Source organism: Equus asinus, chromosome 3 (assembly GCF_041296235.1).
Source record: "Equus asinus isolate D_3611 breed Donkey chromosome 3, EquAss-T2T_v2, whole genome shotgun sequence".
Lineage (NCBI taxonomy): Eukaryota > Metazoa > Chordata > Mammalia > Perissodactyla > Equidae > Equus > Equus asinus.
In genome coordinates, this window is record NC_091792.1 from 30,916,576 (window position 1) to 30,938,771 (window position 22,196).

The 22,196-nt window shown below is 38.8% G+C and overlaps 1 protein-coding gene across 29 annotated transcripts in view; it reads left to right on the forward strand.

Annotated features, from left to right (window-relative positions):
* IL15 (interleukin 15) overlaps positions 1-22,196 on the forward strand; it is a 124,886-nt gene that overhangs the window by 50,309 nt on the left and 52,381 nt on the right. For 20 of the 29 annotated variants that reach the window (XR_006525583.2, XR_011501931.1, XR_011501930.1 and 17 more), the window contains one exon: positions 17,664-17,785. The exons of 8 other annotated variants lie outside the window; for them this stretch is intronic. Coding sequence is in view for 9 of the 21 variants with exons in the window: in XM_070504789.1 (XP_070360890.1) it covers positions 17,720-17,785 (66 nt within the window). In the remaining 12 variants the exon portion in view is untranslated. One more of the 29 variants, XM_070504797.1, reaches the window with a different exon arrangement.

A 22,196-nucleotide genomic window follows, 5' to 3' on the forward strand; every position in this document is an offset into this window, starting at 1 on the left:
CCAAGGTTCTGAGGTTAAAAATTTGGACAGAGGGGCTGGCCCCTTGGCCGAGTGGTTAAGTTCGCGCGCTCCACTGCAGGCGGCCCAGTGTTTCGTCGGTTCGAATCCTGGGCGCGGACATGGCACTGCTCGTCAGACCACGCTGAGGCAGCGTCCCACATGCCACAACTAGAGGAACCCACAACGAAGAATACACAACTATGTACCGGGGGGCTTTGGGGAGAAAAAGGAAAAAATAAAAAATCTTTAAAAAAAAAATTTGGACAGAAAACAGTGGCGATGACTTGTCTGTACTTTACGATGTCTGTGGTTTCAGCTGGTATGACTCCAAAGATCAAGGACTGTCTCTGTTGTCTCAAGACATTGGGTAATATATATTGAGTTCTACCTGTTGGCTGCTTCTTTTGTTCTCCTCCGCTTGGTCTATCCACATGACTAGATTGAACTTCTCACAGCATGATGGCCTCAGGATTGTCAGACTCCTTACGTTGCATCTAGCTTCCAGAAAAGCAGAAGTGGGAGCTGCAAATGCTCTTAAGGCCTCAGTATGGAATTCCCAGATGGTCACATTTGTCTCATTCTAGTGGTAAAAGCAAGTCAGAGGGGCACCCCAGATTCAAGGGGAGAGGACATTGACTCCACCTCTTGATGGAGCGTGTGTCATGCTTGTTTATGGAAGGCAGGCATTGATTGATGGCTGCCATCTTTGGAGATTACCTGCCACACATTGTGATCTTGTTGAAACATTAATTAGGTCATGCCATTCCTCTATTCAGACCCCTCCACTTCCTTCTCATCTCCCTCCAATAAAAGCCAAATTCCATTACAATGGTCAATACGGCCATAAGTGATTTTTACCTTTATTATACTACTTTTCCCTTAGCTCACAGATTCAGTCATATTGACATTTCCATTCATTAACCATACTGCTTTGCTCTGATCTAAGGGTCTTTGAACTTACTGTTCCCCCTGTCTAGAATGCTCTTCCCTCAGATATGGCCCTCTCCCTTACCTCCTTCAGGGCTTGGCTCAAATATCCCCTTGCAGTGAGGTTTTCCTGACTGGTAACCTTCAAACTGCACTCCCACCAGCATTCTCTGCTTAAACTCTTCTCCAGACACCTCTAACTATCTGACATACTATAGCTTTATAGCACCCTACCAAAATCTTAGGGTCAGATGTGTTTGGAATTGAGATATTTTTCAGATCTTGGAAAGGTAATTGTTATGGACTGAATTGTGCCTTTCCCCTACCCTCTTACTCTCCATCCATATGTTGGAGATTAAGCTTTCAGGAGATGATTAAGGTTAAATGAGATTATAAGGGTGGGACCCTAATCTGATAAGGCTGGTGTCCCCATAAAAAGAAGAGACTCTGAGAGTAGACAAGCACAGAGAAAAGGCCGTGTGCAGACATAGCGAAAAGATGGCTATCTGCAAACCAAGAAGAAAGAACTCACCAGAAACCAAATCTTCCCCCACCTTGACCTTGGACTTCCAGCATCCAGAATTGCAAGAAAATAAATTTCTGTTGTGTAAGCCACCCAGCCTGTGGTATTCTGTTATGGCAGCCCTAGCAGAGCAGACTGATACAGTAATGTAACACCTTTACTATGTAACCTAATATAATGCCTTTACTATATACATGTAACAATCAAGCTGATTCAGGTACCTCCCCGAAATGAAACAAATATAGATTATAAATTAGTTTTATGTCAGCTCTGTTCATGATCTGTTAATCAGTGAATTAAGCAAAAATTTTCTGTTTTTAGAGACAATATTTTCAATTAAGGGACTATGAACTTATATGTTGTATTTAATTATTTGTTTGCTAATTCCTGCCTCTCCCCATTCAAACATGAGCTACTGGAGAGCATGTATTTTTGTTATTTTGTTCATTGCTTTATCCCCATCGTCTGTCAGTGCTTGGCACATGGCTGTCTCTCAACAAATATTTGGCGAATGGTTGCTAAAGAGTAGGATATGTTAAAAGTAATGAGAAATAAAAAGAGCTATTTCAAGGAGGATCTAATTAATTAAATTTTTTTTTTGAGGAAGATTAGCCCTGAATTAACTACTGCCAATCTTCCTCTTTTTGCTGAGGAAGACTGGCCCTGAGCTAACATCCATGCCCATCTTCCTCTACTTTATATGTGGGATGCCTACCACAGCATGGCTTTTGCCAAGTGGTGCCATGTCCGCACCCGGGATCCAAACAGATGAACCCCGGGCTGCAGAAAAGCGAAATGTGCGAACTTAACCACTGCGCCACCGGGCCAGCTCCAGGATCTAATTAATTTATACATTTTATTTATTCATTGAATTATGTCCTTTAGCAACTAATAATTTTGAGTGCATAGTGTGAGCCAGGCTTTCTTGTAAGCACTTGACTGGCCTTGATTCAGTGGGAGGGGCAAAGTGCAGGAAGGAGAAGCTGTGACTTCAAGATTTTAATCTTGGGAGACAGGAAAGGTAAACATTGCCTGAACAGTTATGCGTTACAGCTAAAACATGGGGGTGAGGTGGGGAAATGGATGAACTTGATTTTGGAAATATCAAGAGTGAGATAAAAGCGGAACACAAAACTGAAAATGTCCTGTAAGTCATTAGAAGTACTAGCCTGAAGATTGAGTGAGCTATTTGTACAAGAGATTTTGGTTTGTGAGTTAGTAACGAGGAATTATTGACTGAAGCCAACTGTCAGAATATTTCTACAGGAGGCAGATGCGAGTACGGAAGCTTTGGGGTCACGTAAGACTGGAGGGACTGTTACTGACCCAGACACTCTGAAAGAGGAAGTGTCCAGCGAATGTCAGTTTCCAGGTCTTCAAAAGAGAATGTGAGGCTTTTCACACCTTCTAGCCCATGTTTGCTTGTCCTGCTAGCTCTATCCACTGCTCTCATGACGGATTTTATATCCCGCATATGCCAATTCTTAGGAACCATCTTTTATTGTTTTACTTGAGGTATAATTGACATATTATATTAGCTTCAGTTACACAAAAACAATGATTCGATATTTCTATATGGCAAAATGATCACCACAATAAAGTTAGTCACCACACAGTTACAAATTTTTTTTTTGTGCTGAGAACTTTTGATTTACTTTCTTAGCAACTTACAAATATGCAATACAGTATTTTTTTTAATTTATAATTTTTTTAATCAAGGTAACATGGGTTTATAACATTGTATAAATTTCAGGTGTACATCATTATATTTCAGTTTGTGTAGACTACATCACGTTCACCGCCCAGAGACGAATTACCCTCTGTCACGGAACACACGTGCCTATCACCCCTTTCGCCCTCCTCACTCTCCCCTTCCCGTCTGGTAACCACCAGTCTTATCTCTGTATGTGTGTGCTTGTCGCTGTTGCAATACAGTATTGTTACCTATAATCACCATGCTGTACATTACACGCTCAGGACTTATTTTTTTTCATAACTGCAAGTTTGTACCTTTTGACTCTCTTCACTCATTTCACCCACCCCTCAACCTCCACCTCTGGCAACCACCTATCTGTTCTCTGTATCTATCACCACTTTTTTTTTTTTTAGTGTACCCATCTTTAAAGAGTCCCTTCCTTTATGAAGTTATCCTGGCAAAACCCCAATTTTACCTCCTTTCTAGCTCCTTGGACATATTGACCACATCCCTCTTTTGAGCTCTCTCCACCTGATGGATGCTTCTCTCTTAGTATCTGCAGTATTCTACTGTATTGATTTGTGTTCATGTTTCCTCTCTCCTTGTGTAAATGATAGAGGTGGTACAGAGGATGACGAGAATTGTGCTGATGGAGTTGGAAGGGCTGGTGTTTGGGAAACACTGTGTTGTTGTGTGCTAGCACCTTGCCTGCACATAGCAGACCTTTACTAATGTTATTTTTGTTGTCAGTCATCTATCACATATTGCTGAGGGGTCAAGTAATATAACATTCTGAGAAAAAAGTTTGACTAGATTTGACTGTGAATAAATCATCATTGATCACATAGCTGTTGGAAAACCATTCCCAGAATATTCCTCATCGTCAGGATCAGGAAGGGAAATAGAATTTCCTGAGGGCCTAAGTTGGGCCAGGCTGCAGACAGAAACCTTAAATTCATTTTTAGGATGATATTTATGAGCTTTTTAGATTAGGATGAACTGTTTAGAACTAAAGAAAAAAAAAAAAGAGCTGTTTAATATTTTGTGCCAGTTTTACTGAGAGGATAATTTTATAGATCGCAAAGTAAATATTTCAGTAAATGAAAGGAAACAGAAACAAGGCACACCCTATTCTCTAAATTCTTTCATAGAAATTCTTTCATTTTCTTTATTATACTTGTCAAGTGTTATAAAAAAAATTCAATAGTAAAAAAGATCAGGGAAATTTTGAAAAAATAGTGTTGTTAATATTTAATTTATATAGTGCCTCTTCTCCTGAGAATCCAAGAGAACAAATTTACAGTCATAGCATCTTTATTGTCACTTTAAAATTTGCAGTAATCCCAAATGTCAGATTAAAAAAAAATCTGTCTTTTATATCTTTAGACTGTACCCCTGGACAGTGAGATCCTCATTCTCATTGTTTTGTGAAGGACCTCTAAAACTTTATACCAGTGGTTTTATGATGGCTTGTTAGATTTGCCGTTGTGGTATTTCTCTTCTAAAGCTTGACCTTCATAATTCAAGGTGCGTTACTCTCAGCCTCTGCAGTTTGTAATGCATTGGCTTGCAGGCTATGGTTTTGAATCCAAGTAGGTTATCAGCAGACCGGAAGCTCTCCTAAACAATAGCAGATATTTGTCGAGCATTCTCTGTGCATGGCTCTCTGCCAAGTGCTGTAAGGGATAAAAAGATGAATTAAACATGATTTCCTTTAGTAAGATTATCTGGTGGAGAAGTTACTATTTATATATAAAGAGCTGAGTTAATCAATATACTGAGCTACTGTCCGTTCTCTAATCATGCCATGCTTGCCTTCTTTGCTGAACATGTGGACATGAGCTTCCCCCATTGGAAGAGCGCTATGTCATCCAACATCTCTTCCTCGCCCTTTTCTCCTGACTTGCTGACCTGGTCCAGAGGGCTCAGTTTGACTATTTTCCTAAACCTCCAAGAGATTGGGTTAGGTATCTCTCATTTTTAACCTCATTAATAAATATTTCATTAGTTAACATGTTTTTTCAGCCAAACACTTTAACTTGTGCAACCCTCCCCAACTCCATGAAGTGTTCTTCTCATCACTTTTCAGATGGCTAAATTGAAGTATAAAGAGTTGAGGTGACTTACCCAGAGTCCACAGTTAGGTCGAAATGGGGTTTAACCCAGCTCTCTCCTTAGACCCTGCACTCTTCACCTAGCGAGCGGGTGCTACCTTGCTGGGAAAACTAAGAAGAAACATAAAAATTAAAAGGGAGGAGATAAAATTATCATTATTTGTAAATGAAAGCCATGAAAATTAACAAATTACTAAAACTGTTAAAAGAATTAAGCAAGGTTGCTAAACAGAAGATTAACAAAAAAATCAATAGCATTTCAATACTCAATAAAATATTACCTAACATAAGACAGGCCAGCCCTGGTGGTCTAGTGTTAAGATTTGTCTCTCTCACTGACACCACCTGGGTTCATTTCCCGGTTAGGGAACCACACTACCTGTCTGTTGATTGTCATACTGTGGCAGCTGTGTGTTGCTGTGATGCTGAAAGCCCCACCAGTATTTCAAATACCAGCAGGATGGACAGATTTCAGTTGACCTTCCAGACTAAGGCAGACTAGGAAGAAGGACCTGGCCACCCACTTCCCCCTAAATTGGCTAAAACAACAAAAAACATAACCCAACAGTAAAACACACAGCACAACCTCCCCAGCGGGAATGCACTCACACCACAATCAAATAGAGTTTACTTGAGTCTTGTATGGATGGTCCAATATGAGAAAATCTATCAACATAATTTTAATGGACGCAGAAAAAGTTATTATCAAGCTCTTTGAGCTTGATAGGAAGGGATGGATCTTCCAAATGAATGAATGAGTGAATAATGTCTACTAAAAAATCTCTAGTAAACATCATACTTAATACAAAACTTTAAAAAGCATTTCCTTTAGTTTTGGGAAATTATGAGAATGTAAGCTTGAGTGCAACTATTTAACAGAGTACTAGAGACAAAGAGAATAATGACAGCTCATTTTTACTGAGTGCTTGCTATCTGCCAGGCAGAATTCTAAGTGCTTTATGTGTTTTGCTTAATTAAACAGCAGTAAAGTTTATTAATTCTTTACTTATCTTTGCTTCCTATATCTTTTTGCTTTCTCCAAAACTAATTTCAAACAGAGTCAATGAGATCTTATATGCCTGTGAATATATTAATTTTGCCTTCACATTTAAATATTGGTTTGCCTGGATGTTTAATTCTAGGTACAGGATTATTTTTCTCAACATCACCAGGCCTCTACTCGATTATCTTCTTGCCTCCATTGTTTCTTTGGAGAAGCCAGATGTCGGTATGACTTTTGTCTGCTTTCCCTCTAATGAATATTTTTCAAGTTTCTTTTTGGCTTAAATCTTCTTGATTGCCACTAAAATATGCCTGAATGTGAGTGTGGGTTTGTTTTTAATTTTTCTTCTTTGCCAGACTATCATCTCTTTTATTTTGTGGTCTTATGTTTACAATTTTGGAAAAATAGTATTATTTTCTCACTTATTTCTTTTATTCCTTTTTTTTCAGACAACAAATAGAGAGAAGTAGAAATTTCTACTTCATCTTCCATGTCACTTGACTCTTCCTTCATTTTTCCCCATCTAATTGTTAGCTCCTAATGCCTTCCAGGATATTGTCTGATCTAATTGTACAGCTCAGGCTTTCACTCTCCATCAGTATTCATTCTGGAATTCAAACTTGTCTACTTAATTATTTTCTTTATTGCTTGTGCTTCTTTTTATATTTATTATACCCAATTATTTCTTCATAATTTCTTGCTCCTGATTCACTTTTCCAAAATCCTTCTTACTGTTCTACAAAGTATTTTTTCTTCTTCTAAATTCTTGTTTTATCTGTCCTACTAGACTTTCCCTATGTGGCATACATTTTTTCAGTTTTTGTCTCTCTTTTACAGAGTTCTACTATGTATTCTTCCCTGTAAGCTTCTCTTTCTTAAATTGAGGTCATCATTCACTAGTATATCAGCCAAGAGGCAAAATCTGTGGCTCTAGCTTATAGTCCTCCAAATGTATTGGTGTTGGGGTACTCTTCAGGTTGAAGAGCCTATATTGTGGCATTATGGATTTAACAACTCTGTGACTGTCCACTTTTCCAAGGACCCTTCCCAGTCTCTTACTGTAGGTACCCCTCTGTCTGGTGGTAATGATGGGATGAGCAATTACTGGGACCCAAGGTATGGACTTACGCAATTGTGTTGCCAGCTTTTCAGGTTCTGCCTGCCCCACAGTCCAGGCCCAGCCAGAAAGTACTAGTCAAGGTTAACATGTGCAGTGAGGCAGGCATCTCCCAATCCTACATTTCAGGGAAAATGAGAGAGGGAACTGGATATAGAAACTACAACCCTCCTCCCTATCTCATCCTCCACTTCTGGCCCCCAACTCTGTCCCACTCTAGGCTGCCAAACTGAGATACAATTCCCTTCTCTCTACCAAGAGATCTTCACAGATTTGGCATCAGTTCCTCAGCATGACTTGGCATTCCACAAACCACCTTATTTCTCCAGGACCTACAGGATGGATTTCCAGAGGGAGACAGTTGCCCTTGCTGGTTCTTCATCTAACTAGGAACTGCCTGGGATTAATTGCTTTCCCTCCTCCCAACTGATTTATTCATAAAGCAGGAGATATGTAAATATATGGTGATATTTGCTGTTCTTATCATCAAGCCATGTCGGGCAAAGATCCCAGTGTAAAAGCAAGAATATGTTGGCTTAGCTACCATGTAAAGGAGATTATGAAACTTCCATCTTCCCATTCCTCCAAGATAGAAAGGTGTTAATTGGGGTACAGTGAGTTAGGATGAAGCAGAGTTATTTCAGAGCGGTTGTAGGTGGCATGTTACTTTAGTTGTTTTGACCCAGAAAGTAGCTATTTGGAAATAAGTGAAGTGAATTGCATTGTAGCAGCATTTTGCTGGTGGTGCTGGTGCTGGTGCAAGATAGTGTGAAATGAAAACAATTCAAAATCTACTAATACTGCCCTTTAGTTATAGTCAACACATGGAGTTGTAAGCCCAATCATATTGTAATCTAGCTTTTAGGGATAGATAGACCTCTTTTGAAATTGAAGCTCATATGGAGAGGCAGCAGAATGCGTAGCAATGCCTTGTGCTCCCTATTAACTGAATGAACTACTAGTGAAGAATTAAGCTGGGAATCTAAGACATATAACAAACCCCAGTTTTGCCTCTTTGTGTAACAAAGACAATAACTTTAGTTTCTCTGCACTTTTTCTCCTACTTGGGAAATTGAGATGATTAGACTAGAGGAATTCCCTCAGGTGTCAAATCTGATGGTTCTGAGGATTCAAATAACATGGATGAATTTGATCATATGCTGATAACCAAGCTGTGACCTTAACAGATGTACTTAGGCACTGGAAGGTACATTAGACACCTTGCAATCTAGCCTCCTTATTTTCTTTTTCTTGGTTAGGAAGATTGACCCTGAGCTAACATCTGTGCCAATCTTCCTCTATGTTTTATATGTGGGATGCCACCACAGCATGGCTTGATGAGCAGTGTGTAGGTCCATGCCCAGAATCTGAACCCACAAACCCTGGGCCACCAAAGCAGAGCATGTCAATTTAACCACTATGCCACTGGGCTGGCCCCTAGCGTCCTTACTTTACAGATAAAGAAACTGAGGTTAAAAGACATGAACTACCTCGCTAAGATCACTAGCTGTCTAAAGACAAAACCGGGACCAGGGAACAAGTCTCTACGCTTCTGGTCCATTCCATGGCTTTGGTCCAGATTTCTTCAAGGAGCCTTCAATCTCAATATCATGCAAACTATAGTTTTGGAAATTGTAACGGTCAAACAATGAAAGGAATGGAAAGATGGTCATCTGCACGGGGTTTAGTAAAAGAAAAGACGTTAGGGGGTGGCCCCGTGGCCAAGTGGTTAATTTCGCGCACTCCGCTGCAGGCGGCCCAGTGTTTCGTTGGTTCAAATCCTGGGCACGGACATGGAACTGCTCATCAAACCACACTGAGACGGTGTCCCACATGCCACAACTAGAAGGACCCACAAGGAAGAATATACAACTATGTACCAGGGGGCTTTGGGGAGAAAAAGGAAAAAATAAAATCTTTAAAAAAAAAAAAGCAAAGTAAAGATGTTAAACACCACTCCACTGTTTACACAAGTCCAAAGAGAGATTCTGAATCTATAGAAATGAATGTATGTGGTCCCAGCACATGGTAGTGACACATTTAATGCTAGTTGCCTAAAAGGCTGTGTTCCATAGCTAAATGGAGATAATTTTCTGTTGTGTTCTAACCTAGATGATATATTCTACAAGACTTTCCCATTTCCTTTATTCCCATTTTATGTTTGTCAAAGAATCTTCTTGTTAGTAATTTGGTCATTTAAGTTAATAGTGCAGACTCAGTTATTTGGGGATGACTCTGGTGCAAAAATCAGCCACCCACTTTTACCCTGTATACCTCTTCATGCCCCCCTCCAAAAAACAAAAAGCCCTCAAAAGAAATCTGACATCTCAGACTATAACATGCAGCCATCTTAGGCATCCTATAAAAGTACACCCAGTGGAAAGGGTGTACTATATCTCAAAGACTGTAACAAAAGTGTAATCCCATGGAAGGAATGAGGCACATTGAGTGTTGATGATGTTTATATAACCCATTTTCTTTGCACAAAAGCTAAGGAACACGGAAGAAGTGATAGAAAGTAGAGAAAAATGAAAAACAAAGATTAGAAAGGAGAAAGGAATGGTGATCTATTCGTAGGAGTGCTTTTGGTAACTCCTATTGAAATAAGAGTATTTAATGAGACCGATGAAAGCGGAGGTAAAGAACTAAAACTGACTAAGTCTCCTAATCTGGGGGCAGGCATTTTGTTAACTGTGTCCTGGGTAATTACATGTAGCCCTGATGGAGAAAAAGAACCAGCAGTGCTATAAAAGATAGACAAGTTCTGCCGTGCAGACCTGGGAAAAGAAGGCCAGCACCCACGTGGACCACACTAGAACTCAAGAGTCCAGGCACTCTGCCAATTACCAACTAAACTTATTAATAGAGACAGTCTGCCTCTTAGCAGTTTCACAAGCATCACAGCTTTGCTATGTGGGTGGAGAAGTTTAGTTTACTTGTCAGGAAGGAGCCCAGCAAGCAATGCTTTAGAAACAAGGCATTTGGGACGACTACAGCAAATTTGTGGCCACTGTGTTGATTCAGAGATCCACTGTTCAGAGTAAATCACTTGATACATTTCATAAAAAGCCAAGTATTTGGAATAGGAAATACCAGAGGCCCAATAAGCACGAATAATAAAACATTAGGACAACAACTACCAGCTCCAGTGAAACTGTCTGGAGACAGGATACTGAGGGATTCTGTGGTCTAAAGGACATTTATGTTTAATAAAAGATCGGCTCTGCCTTCGATTTTCCTATTTAATTGTAAGTGTTATTTCTGAGGGTTGTGGTAATTGTACCTCTTTGCTTCCGGAAGGGATGGGTGAGAAGCAACAGAAGCGTTTGAATCCAGTTATTTGCCAGCAGGAGGTGTGCTATATAATTAAGCTATTGTTTCCACTGATAGGTTATTATCAGCAGATAATAAGAAGTGCGCATCATTAGACATTGTCATATGGCATTTCACGCTACAACGGAGGAGGTGTGTCTTCCATGACAGCGCCAAGCAATCACATAGAGAGCGGTGCCATTATGGCTGTTATAAATCACAGCATACACTTTAATGGTTAAACAATTATCTATAGTGGCAGGACTGGAAAATTGTTTAGTAATGATTGGCTGATTTTTATGATGAAGAATAATTTTTATATAGATCTTTTTATATAAACACCTGAAGAATTCAAAAGAACATTCATTTGAAATGCATACTTGGGAAGTATTTGGCTTTTTGGCTCATTTATCTTTCACTGCAAATGTTTGAAGGGCCAGAATGTCACCAAACTAGCTTTCCATTTATATGTTTTAGAGTTTAAAATTATATACATTTAGTATTCCTATTATATGAAGATATTGCCTAGTAGGGCTAAAGAGGCCCAAACTGGCCTCTACTAATTTCAGAGCTATCTAGTTTGCTATTGTTGGAAGCCCCAGGTTAACAAGATAATGACTTGGCTTATGAGATATAGGAAAATATTTCTTTATTCTTGAAGGGCCAAAGCTACAAGTCTTCTCTCCCTTCTTTCTCTTTCCCTTCTCTTGGTATTATTCCTTTATCATTCTTCTCCACTTATCTCTCTTTCCCCATCGTGATTTTTATGTTCTTCAAAATTTAGCTCAAGTTTACCAACTACCAAAACTGCCCTTTGACTGACCCAGCTGTCTCTTCCCCTTCAGTTCTGCTGTCCTAAGCTGTGCCCTTTTCATGGCAGTTCGACAGCCTTTTTCTTTGTGAGAAAAATCATATCAAGGAGTATGTCTTCCAAACTAGACCATTGCAATCCAGAGGATAAAAATGTTTGTTCCCAGTATTTGACCCAGTATAGAGCTTGCACTAGAGTGTAAGTCAGTCGCATCACTAACACGCGTTTAGTTCACCTGATGTTTTTTTCATAGCAAGACTTTTCCTGAAAAAGGAATTAGTGCAAGCTTTGTTCCCTGTAAACTGGCACATTATTAACACTGAACTAGACTGTTAAGATGTTAACGGCCGCTTTTGCTCTTGCCAGTCCTCTGGGAGGGGTGGAATAGCCTGGTTCTGAAGGATGAGCTGATTGGTTCTTGGTGAGGTGTTACGTTCACAGTGGTGATGCTCGCTAGTAAGAGGTAGCATTGTTGAGTGCTCATTGTGCTTCGGGGCTGATTCTAGGTAGTTTGCATGAATGTGCTCGTGTGAACCTCACACGGACCCAGTGAGGTAGGTGCTATCATTTTCCCCATTCTGCAGATGAACAAACTGAGGCCCTGAGAAATTAATTAACTTTCACTAAACCTTACTGTTAGTAAATGGCTAAGTCGGAATTCAAATCCAGATCTGTCTAAAACCAGTCTGTACTATACCTAGATGAGTGCTGTCCAGTAGACGTTTCTGCAGTGATGAAAACGTGCTGTATCTGCTGTGTCCAATATGGTAGCCGCTAACCACGTGTGGTTTTTGAACACTTGAAATGTGGCTGGCTCACCTGAGGAAGTGAATTTCTAGTTTCACTTTATTTTAATTAATTCACATTTATATTTAAGTGGCCACACACAGCTAGTGGCTACTATGTTGGATAGCACAGTTCCACATACTTTTTAAATGTTTCTGACTATAGGCTAATAATAGGGAAGCAAAACCAGGAAAATATGTTAAGAGATTGTGCTATTCTTTTTTCATTTCTAGAATTTGGATTCCACATTAAAAAATTAAAATAAAAAAGAAAGAAAGAAAGAAAGCTGTTTTAAATCTGTTGCTGTATGGAAGTGATAGGATTCAATTAAAAAGAAATTATTGACTGCCTCCTCTGCTTCAGGCACCGTGCTAGGCTTTGGGCATTTGAAGTGAGTAAGATATGGTTCTTGTCTTCAAGGAGCTCATTGTCTAAGTCACTCTGTAGAGGATGTTATAAATTTTTTATCCAGAGTTTCTCCATATGTGATTAAATAAAATATTTAAATATCTGTTATCTAATACTTTCCAGTGTTTTGCTTTTAATTTTCATATTTAATTTTTTGCATGGGCAATATGTTCCCATGGTTTAAAATTCAGACTGTGCAAACTGATTTGTAATTCCCCTCTGTAGAAGCAACTAGTGCTATCATTTTCTAGTATATGTCTTTACAAATATTTTGTGCACACCCAAGAAAAAGGTACACATATAATCTTTCCCCTTTTTAAAAACAAATACATTCTGTTGAGTAACCTTGCTTTTTCACTTAAAATATATACCTTGGATACTTTTTCATACTAAAACTTAAAGAACTCATTTTTCTCTATGCATGCATAATATTCTATGATATGGACAAATCATAATTTATTTAAGCAGTTTCCTGTCGATGGACATTTAGGTTATTTCCATTCTTTTGCTATTGCAGGAAATGTTAACATGAGTAACTTTAGCACTTAGATTCTAAAGTGAGCTAGAGAGGACTGCACTCAGGTTTCCCAGAGCATATTCCACAGAACAAAAGTCTCCGGAGATGTTCAATATAAAAGGAGTGCTCTGTGACTAAATAACTTTGGGTAACTGAGTATTCATTGGAGGTTCATAGTGCATATTGTCAATTTAATCCAAGTGTTTCCCAACCTTACATTTTCTCCTTTAACAGAATATACTGTTTTTCTAGGTTGGATTCCCTGGGAAGCAGACTCTGAGATAGAAATGTACATGCAGGAGACTTACTTGGTCATCTTCTCAGGCACAACACCTGATGGAAGTGAGGGGCGATGGAAGCAGGGCGGGTAGAGGGAGAATTCAGCTGCAATGCAGTTGCAGCACAGATGTCAGCCGGTCAAGCGCTTGGGGACTGCTCTGGAGCTGTGATGGCCCTTCAGGGATGTTCCACCTCCAAGGAAGGAGGCCCGGCCCCCAGGGAAGGGCTGTGACCTTGTGATGGGCAGCTCTCTTCCACTGAGGGCATTTCTGGAAAGAGACTCAGCTCTGAGATGTCAGCTAGGGTAATGAGTGCCTCAGTCTTCTCTACAACTCTGAACAGCATCTTCTCATCTTTTATAGAAATGCATTATCGATTCCTAGCTAGCGTCGCTGGTCAGAGCAAGTCACTTGGTCTCTTTGGGACCTAGTTTCTTTCTCTATGAAATATGGATGCCAAGCTGGAAGTTCTTTGGAGTATTTAACATTCTTTGTTTCTAGTTCTATTTAAATATGTACTAATTAAATTTCAAGGTGAGAGACAAGTTTTCCCAAATACATATTTGGCCATATAGAGATCAAACAATCTGGATAGGTCAGCCTTAATCTTCGATTACTAGTGCTACGCACTTATGGAGAATGTGCATTTTTACAGCACTTTCAAGTGTATGTCATTTAAATTGCCAGATTCTTGGGGCAAAATGGTGTAAGAGCTGAGTTGTAGTTTTTTTATTTTAAAATATTTTGGTTACCTCTTGTTAGGTGTTTCCCGAAGAAGTGAGCCTGATGTCTTCCTAGAAACATTAGCCCATACTGCGAATCATTGAAGGATTAGACTGGCATGGGAATGAAAGGCAGGCGTCCAACTAGCTTTAAACCAGTCTTCCGTGCTCTTATTCATCTTCCCTTTCAAAGCTCTGGGGGTAAACAGGTGTAGCTAAAAAGCGATAGCACTTTCTCTGGGGCCTTCTGTTTGAGAATCAGATGGGTCTTGTGCCCGTCCTGATTCTTTTAGCGAATTTGCTAATTTCATTCTCATGCTTCCTGCAGAATTCATCTGTTATGACAGCTATCAAGGAAGCTTGTGTCCTGGTTGGAGAGGGGAAAAGGCTCAAGGAATGAGCCTGTCTAAGGTGTTCCTGATAGGATTGATGAAGGTTTGCAGACAGGATGGAAAAAATACCCAAGAAAACTCTCAAGGGAAAGGTTCTTATGAGATAATGGAGGAGATGGTAAAGTGAGAAGCAAACCTAGGATTAAGGGGTTTGCTGTTATATGAACATGATGCAGAGAAGATAGCAAAAAAAAGAAAAGAAGTGCCAAGATTGATGGCTGTGTCTAGGGTCAACTTTTAAATTGAACAAATATTTCTCTCAAAAATCTTAACCTTTTCTTTTAACACAAAGCATCGTAAGGATTCTTGTTCTTCTTATTGTATAATAGTAATGGATCAGGTGACAGATTGTTAAAAAGGGAATTTGAAAGGGAATAAACTAGAAAATATATTGTTAGAGAGTGGGAGATAGTGATGGAATAGGAATTTGCCTTAAATAGATCCAAAATATTTTAATCTTTTCTGCACAATCATTGAATTTTCCCTTTTCCTCCGTAACAGATGGTTTGGAAGACGTATTTATGCAAACTTGGAAATGTTTCTGGAGCCACTCCCCTCATAATCCATTTGCAATTATCTGTTTACAAAAGTGTCAGATTTTATAGCATTTTGGTCTCCAATGATTTAATTGTCTAGCCCATTAAAATCCCAGTCTCTCCTCCTTACGTTCTTCCAGTTCCCGTTAGACCTGTGGGACCAGTAGGGTGAGGAGGGTGTGGTCCCCATTTTCATGCCTTCTAGCCTCCTTCTTCTGGTTTTAACTTCTGGACGTTGGGGACTGAAAGGGTGGCAGAGGACAAAAGGGCCAGATATCTCCTGGCTTAACTGGGCCATCCTCCACAGGGTGTTGCTTCTTTTCCTGGCTAACGGTGAGTAACTATTGATACTTTCTGTGTGAGAGGCTTCCAAAGTTGGGCTCTCTATGGGACATGTGTGTGAATTCTACCACATACCTCTAGTGGCCTTCACACTGGCTTCTGTGGGCCAGTAGGCTTAACCTCTTCCTATCCTCTCAGCTCTCTCCCCTGGTGTACAGCTCACCAGGTCTGATTATCTGGGTCCCCTTGTGAGGAGGCCAACCTTCATCTACAGCTTTGTGAGATCAATCACTGAAAACAAAATCTGATGCTTTTCTCCATTATTTCTTTCTTTGGTCAGGTAGGCTTAGAGCAAATTGGCTGTCCCATGAACTGATACGATGTCCAGCTAGGAGATGAGATGACAGTCTGTATTAGTCAGCTCAGGCTGCCATAACAAAATACCATACCTGGACTTCTGGAGGCTGGAGAGTCCAAGATCAAGGTGCTGGCTAATTCACTTCTCCAGTGAGGACTCTCTTCCTGGCTTGCAGATGGCTGTTTTCTCACTGTCTCCTTGCATGGTGGAGAGAGAGAGAGAAAGCAATCAATCTGGTGTCTCTTCTTAGAACAGCATTAATCCCATTATGAGGGCCCCACCCTTATGACTTCATTTAACCCAAATTACCTCCCAAAAGTCCCATCTCCAAATACTGTCACATTAGGGTTTACGGCTTTAATGTAAGAATTTTGGGGAGACACGATTCAGTCCATAGCAGTCTCTCTTGTATATAGCCCATAGAACTTCTTATTATGCCCCTGGATGGTGATTCCAGTCATTGCCTTTCCCTTCCCTTCCTGGTAATTTAGTCTTCCGTATATGGGCCTGGGATGGGTCTTGGGGCAGAGTGGTGGTTTAGAGGTAGTAGAAGTTGTAAGGATTTACCTACCTCTGAGATAGCCCAGGATCAGATGTCCAGACCTCACTATAAAACTCTGTTTAGAATGTGGGGCAACTTAGTGCTTCCTTATCCTCAGCACTGGGTTCTAGTCACCAGTTCCAGGGCAAGAGTAAAGCCACATTCAGAATCCTATTAAAGTACCATTCCTCACCCACGCTCTTGAATTCAGAGCCTTGAAAGCAGCATTTCCTTTGCTCGAGTAACACCGCTCATTCTTTAAGGCCGGCTCACATGTCAGTTTCTCAGTGAAGTCTTTCTAGGCCCTCATCTTCCTCATCTCTGTAGAATTAGTTGCCTCACGGTCTGTTTTCACACGGGGCTTCTTCATTCTTTTGTTAAAACACTGAGAGCATTAGTTAGTTGTTTGCAGTTTTTTTCCCCACTGGTTGGTGAGTTCCTTAGGGTTTAAAAGCAGTTTTAAATTATCTAGTATACGTCTTCATACACAGTAAATTTTGAGTAAATATTAATAAATAAATATATCAGGAAAGTGCCAGCATGTATATTGAATGGCTAAACTTTTGGACTTAGAATTATATTAAACTTTTACTAAATCAGTAATAGTCAGAAATATTATACAGATAACTTTATTATTATTATTATTATTATTAATATAAATATTCATTATATTGTGGGCCATATTGAACTTTGGTTAAGATGTTTCTTAATTTGTTTCATAAAATAGGAATTAAAATGCTTAAATTTTTAAAATAGCATAAATAAGTTAGACTACATTTTTTAATAGGAAATATGCTACTTTAAGGATTTCTAATGGTATAATCTGTTGGCATATTCAAACCCCTTCAAAATCACATATCCCTTGAAATATGTTATGCTATTGTGTTTTACTACTGAGAGTCTGAGTGGAGGTTTTGCCACTTCACTCTTAGAATAGATGTTTGCAACGTATTTTTAGCATCTTCCTTAGAGTTGGTCAATAACTTGACATCAAGTCTGCAAATACCTTTGACATCATATTTGTTTTGTGGGAAAATGAAAAACATTTTATAAGAGGGACTGCATGAAATGTTATAGTTTTCTAAATGGTGTCTAATTATTTGTCTTCTAAAATGAAGTGACTATAGTCAGCATGGATGTGAGTTAAATTATGGGGAAGTCTGAAGATTTTAGGAAAAATTAATCCAAAAAATTTTGTGTTGACCTCTAAAGCTTTCTCCCTGTGAGTCTTCCTGTCTTTTCTAGCATAACCAGATGTGGAAGTAAATCATAAATCCGAGGAAAACATTATTCCACATATAATTTTTAATCTTTTTTATCCCTACCTTTCACTCCTACAGAATCCATTCTCACATATGGCCATCTGGCTCTTTGAAGCAATGTCCCATCATGTGCCATGCTGATGATGTCACAGGAAGCAAAGAAGTCAGTGTTAGCATATAGCCAGCCTACAGGAGGTCGTGTAAGTAAGGTTTTAAGAATTATATTGTGCAGTATAGACACTTTTATGTAATAATGTAATTAATGATAATGAAGTTGTGGCAAACCAGAGGAAGTTACGTATATACTCAGAATTTGAAAAATGAGCATCTTGAGTTAAAAAAGAAAATGCCTCTCATCATAGAATGTTAAAGCATTTTCTGAGGATAGAGAACATTGCACATAAGAGAGGTGGGCAAATTTTTTTCCTGAAAAAAGCCAGATAGTAAATATTTTAGACTTTGCAAGCCAAATGATCTCTGTAGCAACTACTCAACTCTGCCCTTATTCCTGGAAGGCAGCGATAGGATCTGTCCCAACAGAACTTTATTTACAGAAACAGCTGGTGGGTGAACCTTGCCCTGTGGATCATAGTTTGCTAACCCTTGGCATATAAAATGAAGAAATTCTTCATCTCGCTTTCTGCTGTATTGTTAGGTTACTTTTAAAGGAACTGAAGTGCTTAAAATTAAATAATAAATGTAATCCAACTATCTGGGTTTTGAATGATTTTACTAATGCAAGGAAATTAGAGAATAAAGTAGATTAGAATTTTTGAATGACTCATTGAAACTTTTGAAAAATATTTGAGAATAATGTAAACTCAAGTTCAGACTCAGGTCCTAAACAAAAAAGCCAGAGAAATGGGAACCCAAAGAACTGGCTTCTTCTTGATAAAGGGAACACATACTTTTCATTTTTTCTTAGTTATAATTTATATTTAACTTCAGAAAAAATCCTGTAGCATGCGTATAGATCAGGATAAATGGTGGAGTAAGTAAAGGGGCTTATTAAAATTGAAGCCCTTTACAAGAATCCTAGGAGGAAACATGTAATTCCTCTCTTGTGTAATTGTTTCTGGCATCAAAAAATAATACAGGAAATATGAATTGAAAGAAAAAGTATAACGAACATGCCCTTTGCCTATAATTACCTACAAAATAAAACTTATCTTATAGCTTCATATGCTTCCTTGAAACTGCTCTATTTCCTCGAATTTTTATTAAGAATTCCCCAAACCCAAGAAACAACTTACTGACAATCTTAGGGAAAAACCCATACTAGATGTTGCTACAGTTGAGGGCTCAAAGAAGAAGCAGAGGGGCATTTTGGATGTTGAGGGATAGACATGGTGCATTTTTACAATAGCAACATAGCTCTGAATTGTCACTATATTTATGAAAATGAATAATGGTATTTTTAAAAATTCCATTATGATCAATTCTGGGGCAATAAACAGGGGAATTTTCTTCAAGTGAAATCATATTTGAAATATGCAAGAAATGAAACAGGAATCTCCCATCTGGTGGTTTGAAGTTGTGAGAAAAGCGTTTTGTGCTTTCTGTTTTTCTGAATTCTCCTTGATTCCTAGATTTTTAGTTACGGCTTCCTTTGCTTAAAAACAGAGGTATTTTGATGTGGTTATTTTTTGGAGGTCCATGATAGCTGTTTTGTCTGATGTGAGGGAGGATTGGGAAGAATATAGGCTAGGTGGAATTAAAGACCCCATGTATCTGTTCCAATTTGCATAGTAAAAGCAAGCTATCTGTTCCTTAGTATACACCAGGGTTACTGTAAGCAGGACCAAGAAAGGCACTATTTCTTTAGGATGTTCCCATGAAGGTAGCTGTTATTTGGGTACTCAATTGGAAAGCATATTAGGCTCTGTGCTAAAGAAATTTTCTCTGTGGTGACATTTGGGCTAACTGAATCTCACTTGTGGTGTTTATCATGATCTGCTTTGTTTTCTTTTATATATTCTGAGCATAAATGTGTTTATAAAGCTGAATTTGTGTATAGACTAGGTTAATGGGAATCTCATCTGCGCGTGCTTTCACTCCAAGCTCCCTCCTCTTTTATTTTGGCTAGGGCTGCAATCTACAGGCTTGGTTGACCTTGAGTCACCATTGCAACTCAATTTATCTCAAGCTTTTATTTTATTTCTTATCATCTTTCTGATTATCAAAGTAATACGTCCTCGTTATAGTAACAGTGAAACCTACAGGAAAGTGTAAAGTGGGAAAAATATCACCAGAAGTGCAATTACTAAGAGACATATTATTGCACGATTGTTTCCAGGGTTATTTTTTCTACATGGTTGGTATAAAAAGATTGAAAATTTGCCTTGTAGTTTGTTTTTTTAAAAGCAAACTGTAATGTTTCCCCACGACGTTACATAAGTAAAGTAAACGTTTTCAATGCATATAAAACATTCCAATTAAAAATGTATCACAAATCATTATGATTTCATTAATTTGTGGTTATTAAAAATAGTACTTCAGCAAATATGTTTTTGAATAAATCTCTGCCCAGATTTCTGACAATTTTGTTAGGAAAATTTCCTAGGAAGAGAATTAAGATGTCTAACATTAAAAATATTTTAATGGTACTCCACACATATTCCAGAAAATATGTACAAATTTACACTTTCATCATCTCTTTTTAGCCTTGGTGACATTGCGTCCTCACCAGTGCTGACATTTAACGGTTTTAAAACCATCCTTCCCAGTTCCATGACAAATAGGGCAGTAGTTTGGGCCAAATGTAACTCTCCTCTTGAAAATCGTGTAGAATACGATTGCGGGGAGACCCACAAACTAAGTCTATACTTAAACCCAGAGACAATAAAAAGCCATAAAAGCCAAAACATGTGTCAGTGTAGGCAAAGCCAACTGAGGCCAGCAGAATTTGCATAGAAGGCCTTGCTAGACTGACACAGAAGAATGGGGGAGTGGAGGGCGCTCAGTGATGACAGATGTCAGCAATCACCAGCAGATAAGGATTCCAAGGAAAGAGCCCTGTTCTGAGTTGGAACTAAGCTCCAACGGGTAATCGTTGCTGGGAGAAGTGGAGAAAGATTCTTTGTCCCCATGGGGGCAGATCTCAGAAAGCACATCTTTCAAAAAGGAAGGAAAATCCATTAGAAGGAAAAGACTGTGTTCTTTGGTGGCAGCTCTTAGTGATGAAGCTAGAGGAGGTCAGAAGGGGTGCATAAGCCACTTATAAACTGATGGACTTCACAAGGTGCATCCTGACAGGTGGGGGCGTTTCATGGGCTTCTTGCCAGGGCGTCCTCTTGACATGGAAACGTGGACAAGTTAACCGGCTGTGTGGCTATTCTTTGACCAGTGTGATGCAGGAGTTAGTAACAAATTCTTGCCCCTTTCTGTGCCTGGGAGTGATGACAGAGGTGCATAGCTTTGCTCATGTAGAAATGACCAGCCCCGCAGCACATTCTTCTATTGGCTTTTCCCCGTTTCTGCTTTGTTCTCATTTTCACTTCCTCCTGCTTTCCTGGAATTGCACTCCTTAATAAAATACATTTTCCGTGTCTAATTTCCTTTGGGACTTCTCCTCTGATTCATGAGTTATTCAAAAATGCAATGCTTATTTTTCAAGCAATTGAGAATTCTCTAGTTATCTTTTTTGTTATTGAATTCACAGCCAGAATTCTGTCAGAGGATAAACATTGAATCAATTCAGTTCTTTAAATTTTGTAATGACTTGCTCTATGGCCCAGCATATGATCCACTTTAGCAAATATTCCAATAGTACTTGAAAAAAGTGTGAATTTTGCCATTGTTTGGTACAATGCACTGTACATGTCGAGTAGATCAAGTTTATTAATTGTTTTTTCAGACCTACTCTATCCTTGCTGAATTTTTTTTTGCTCTTGTTGTATTAGCTTTTGAGAGAGAGATTTTAAAATCAGCAACAATGATGGTGAATTTGCCTATTTCTCCTGTGAAATGCCCCCCTGTCTTTCTAATAAGGTTACTTGCCTTAAAGTCTGCTTTTTCCAATATTAGCGTAGCGACCCCAGCTTATTTCATTTAGTGTTTGCATGATATGTATTTTCCCTTCCATTTACTTTTCAGCTTGTCTTTGTCCTTTTGTTACATGTGTGCCTTTTGTAAACAATGTGTCACTGTGTTTCACATTTTTGTTTTTAATTCAACCTGACATAGTCTTTTACATAGAGTATTCAGTCCATTTTCATTTAATATAATTACTGATATAGTTGTGTTTGTGTCTACCATCCTACTAGTTTTTCTATTTGACCCATCTCTTTATGTGGCTTTTTCCATCTTTCTTGCCTTTATTTGAATTGATCAACTTTTTATTATCTCTTTTTCCTCTACTAATTTGTTAACTACTATTATTTTACTCTTATTTGTTACCTGAAATATTGCATGTATTTTTTTAAGTTGTTACTCTAGCTATTAATTGTTACCTAGATATTACAGTATGCATCATTTGTGTATTACATTCTATCTAATGATTGTCTTTAGACAAGATCATTTCAGTGTGGTTTAAACCCTTCCAGAGGAGTACAAACTTCAAATTATTTTCATGAAGTGAGAATATCATTGACACCTCAGCTTGGTCAAACT